The sequence below is a fragment of the Otolemur garnettii genome, unplaced genomic scaffold, assembly GCF_000181295.1.
Source record: "Otolemur garnettii isolate 467f Iridium unplaced genomic scaffold, OtoGar3 scaffold00105, whole genome shotgun sequence".
Taxonomy (NCBI): domain Eukaryota; kingdom Metazoa; phylum Chordata; class Mammalia; order Primates; family Galagidae; genus Otolemur; species Otolemur garnettii.
In genome coordinates, this window is record NW_003852500.1 from 2,195,443 (window position 1) to 2,199,003 (window position 3,561).

Sequence of the window (3,561 nt, forward strand, 5' to 3'; positions counted from 1 at the left end):
TTTTTTTTTTTTTTTGAGACAGAGTCTTGCTTCGTCGCACTTGGTAGGGTGCCATGGCATCATAGCTCACAGCAACCTCAAACTCTTGAGCACAAGTGACTCTCTTGCCTCAGCCTCCCAGGTAGCTGGAACTATACGTGCCCACACGATGCCTGGCTATTTTTAGAGATCGGGTCTCCCTCTGGCTCAGGCTGGTCTCGAACCTGTCAGCTCAGGCAATCCACCTGCCTTGACCTCTCAGAGTGCTAGGATTATAGGCAGGAGCCCACGCCCAGCCCATTGTGTATCTATCTATTGATATTTACCATATCGAAAATGAAAAAGGATGCAGTCCAAAAATATGTATCCATTAATTCATTAACATGCCATTCACAATTTAATAACATACTTTTATAGAAAAAAATGCTACATTTCCTAAAACCAAAAGAAAAATTCACCTGAAGAGTGGCATTGTTTCACCTTTTTGTGAATCTCTGTCACATTTGGCTCAGAAGACAGATTCTCATGTTTAGGTTCTATACTTTCATATTTGGTGAGCTAATATTTCATATTGGTGAATACTTTCATTTTGGTGAGCTAATATTTCATATTAGCTTCGGAAAAGTCTACATGAGAGGAAGAGAGCAAAAAAAACCAAAAAAAATCTAAGCATTATTATGAAAACAGTTTTGAGCTTGTAGACCCCCAAAGAGGGTCTAGGGTCCCTTCCAGAGGCTCCCTGGGACATACTTTGGGAACTGACCCTGGTAGCTGATCAGTGAGGCATGAGGAACTTTAAAGGGGCTGAGGAGATGTGAAGTTCCTTGAAACAAAGCCTAAAAATTCACCTTAGGTGGATGAATGGGCTTAATTAAACATACATCCAAGCTACAGGTGTATAAGGAAGACATCAGATCTGCCATCCTATTTTCTCAGGTGTGGAGTCTCTCAGAACAGGGAACCCTGCTGCACATCCTCGAAGGCGTCGGGGCCCCTGTGAACCTGCTGGCCCAGGGTGGGACTTTGATGGCATCTGCTTCCTGGCAGTCGTCATCTTTCAAAGTCTGGGATCTTGCCTATGCTCAGAAGCCCCATGACTCTGTCCCCTTTCTGGACCGCACTGGCCTCACTGCAGTGTCTCACAATGGAAGCTATGTCTACTTCCCCAAAATCGGAGACAAAAGCAAAGTCACCATTTGGGACTTAGCAGAAGGTTTGTAAAATATATGTATAGTCGTGTGTGTGTGTGTGTGTGTGTGTGTGTGTGTGTAAGAATTGAAGCCCTCTGTCTTAGTCACTTCAGGGTGCTATAACAAATTATCATAGACTGGGTGGCTTAAGCAACAAAAATTTATTGCTTCAAGATCAAGGTCCTGGCAGATCTGCTGTCTAGTGAGAGCCCATTTCCTTGTTCAAAGGTGGCCACCTCCATATTATATCTGCAGAAAGAAGGGGTGGTGGTTTGTGTCTCTTATGAGGGCATTGATCCCATTCATGAAGGCCCCACCCTCATGGCCTAATCACCTTCCAAAGTCTCTCCTATAGTTTGAATGTTTGTCCCCTAAATCATGTTGAAATTTGATCCCCAGTGTCGGATGTGAGGCCTAATGGAAAGTGTTTGAGTTATGGGGGGAAAATCCCTCAGGTACAGATTAATACCCTCCCTGGGTAAAGGGGTGAGGGGTAAGTGAGTTCTAGCTCTATCAGTTCCCACAAGACCCAGTTGTTAAAAAGAGCCTGGCACCTCCTGCGTCTCTCTTGCTGCTTTTCTTCCTCCCTCCCTTACCATGTGATCTTTGTGCACGCCAGGTCCTCTTCACCTTCTCCCATGAGTGGAAGCGTCCTCAGATCTTTGCGATGCTGGTACTTGCAGAACCATGAGCCAAATAAACTACCTTTCTTTGTAAATTACCCAGCCTCAGCTACTCTTATATAGCAACACAAATGGACTAAGAAATTAATCTTAGTCCCTAATATTATCCCACTGGGGGTGAGGATTTCAACATAGAAATTTGGTGAAGACACAAACGTTCAATCCACAACACTTCCCTAACTTCACGTAGGTTGAAAGTACCTAAGTAAAAATAGGACTTGATTTCACACATTTTTCACTAAAATGTAACTGGTAATCTGGTTGTCAATCCCTGTTTTAGTTCATGTTCCCTAGAAGTTGGGCTTGTGATGAGGATATTTGCACAAGTGATATATGGAAGGGTGCTGTCAGGAAAGCCCCAAGAGGAAGTGAGGAAAAAGGCTGGAGCAGGAGGGAGGACGTAGCAAGGATGTGGGCTCAGCTGATCCCATGGAAGCACTAGAGGGTGAATATCACCACTGCCTAAGTCCATTGGGACTGCTATAAAGGAACACCACAGACTGGCTTATGATGAACTGAAATTCATTCCTCACAATTGTGGAGGATGGGAAGTCCAAATCAAGGCACAGATAAGTTTGGTATCTGGTGAAGGCCCTCTTCCTTGTCCATAGATGGCCATCTCTTACTTTGTTCTCACATGGCAGAAGGTGGCAAAGGAGCTCCCTGGGCACCCTCTTTTATTGAGACCAAGGTCTCACTCTGTTGCTCAGGCTAGAGTGCAGTGGTACAATCATAGCTCAATGTGGCCTCAAACACCTGGGCTCAAGTGATCTTCCTGCCTCAGCTGCCTGAATAGCTAGGACTACAGATGTGCACCACCATGCTTGGCTAATATTTTTAGGATTTTCTGATAGAGGGGTCTCATAATTACCCAGGCTGGTCTCAAATTCCTGGGCTCAGATAATCCTCTCACCTTGGCTATACCCTGACCTTGAGCACAGGCTCCCTTTCTGCTTGAGGGACCTAAAGAGTCACGAGAATGGCATGTGAGTTGCATACACACAGGAGGACAGAAAAGCGACCTCCAAGAGAGAATGAATACATGAGGTGTGGCAATACCAGGCCTAATGGTGATGGTAAAGATTCTCTGGATTCCAAAAGTTTCTTGATGCTGGAGGCAAAGATTGTGCTCAAGGTCTGCAGTTTTGCAAAAACAAAGGTGGAGATCTGATCTTCTCCTCATCCTCCCTATCAGTGCTGATGTCTGATAAGCAGCTTTTATACTTCCCGTTTTGATAATAAATAGACCCAAGGTTTGCTCCAGGGAACTCCTCCCTGGGAGCTCCTGAGTCTCCAGCACAGACTCCGTGTCAAGCCTCTTCAGTCTTTGTGCCCAAACCCTTTCACTTGGCCTCCCAAAGTGCTGGGATCACAGGCGTGAGCCACCGTGCCTGGCCCACATGTTTGAGTACCAACCCACTAGCCTAGGCTCTGAGGGGTTGGCAGTGTAAAAGTCAGATGAGGCCACTATTCTTAAGGCCCTTATTTGTTAACCGGGAGCAGAGGAGGACAGAAAGCAATGGAGAGTAGTGGGAAATGAGGTGAGAGTCTGCAAACCACAGCTCGAGCACCAATCCAGAAGCATGCGGCTTCACATACATGCATTATCTCAGTCTGCCTGCCGGGCTACAGCAGCAGAGTTGAAAGGCCTGAAAGATCGTAACTGAGTGCATAGGGCTCAAGAACCTAAAATATTTATTTCCTGGCCC

At 45.7% G+C, this 3,561-nt stretch overlaps 1 protein-coding gene across 1 annotated transcript in view; it reads left to right on the forward strand.

Annotated features, from left to right (window-relative positions):
• NWD1 (NACHT and WD repeat domain containing 1) overlaps positions 1–3,561 on the forward strand; it is a 77,526-nt gene that overhangs the window by 66,948 nt on the left and 7,017 nt on the right. The window contains 1 exon segment of the mRNA XM_003796628.3: positions 916–1,192. Coding sequence (XP_003796676.3) covers positions 916–1,192 — 277 coding nt within the window.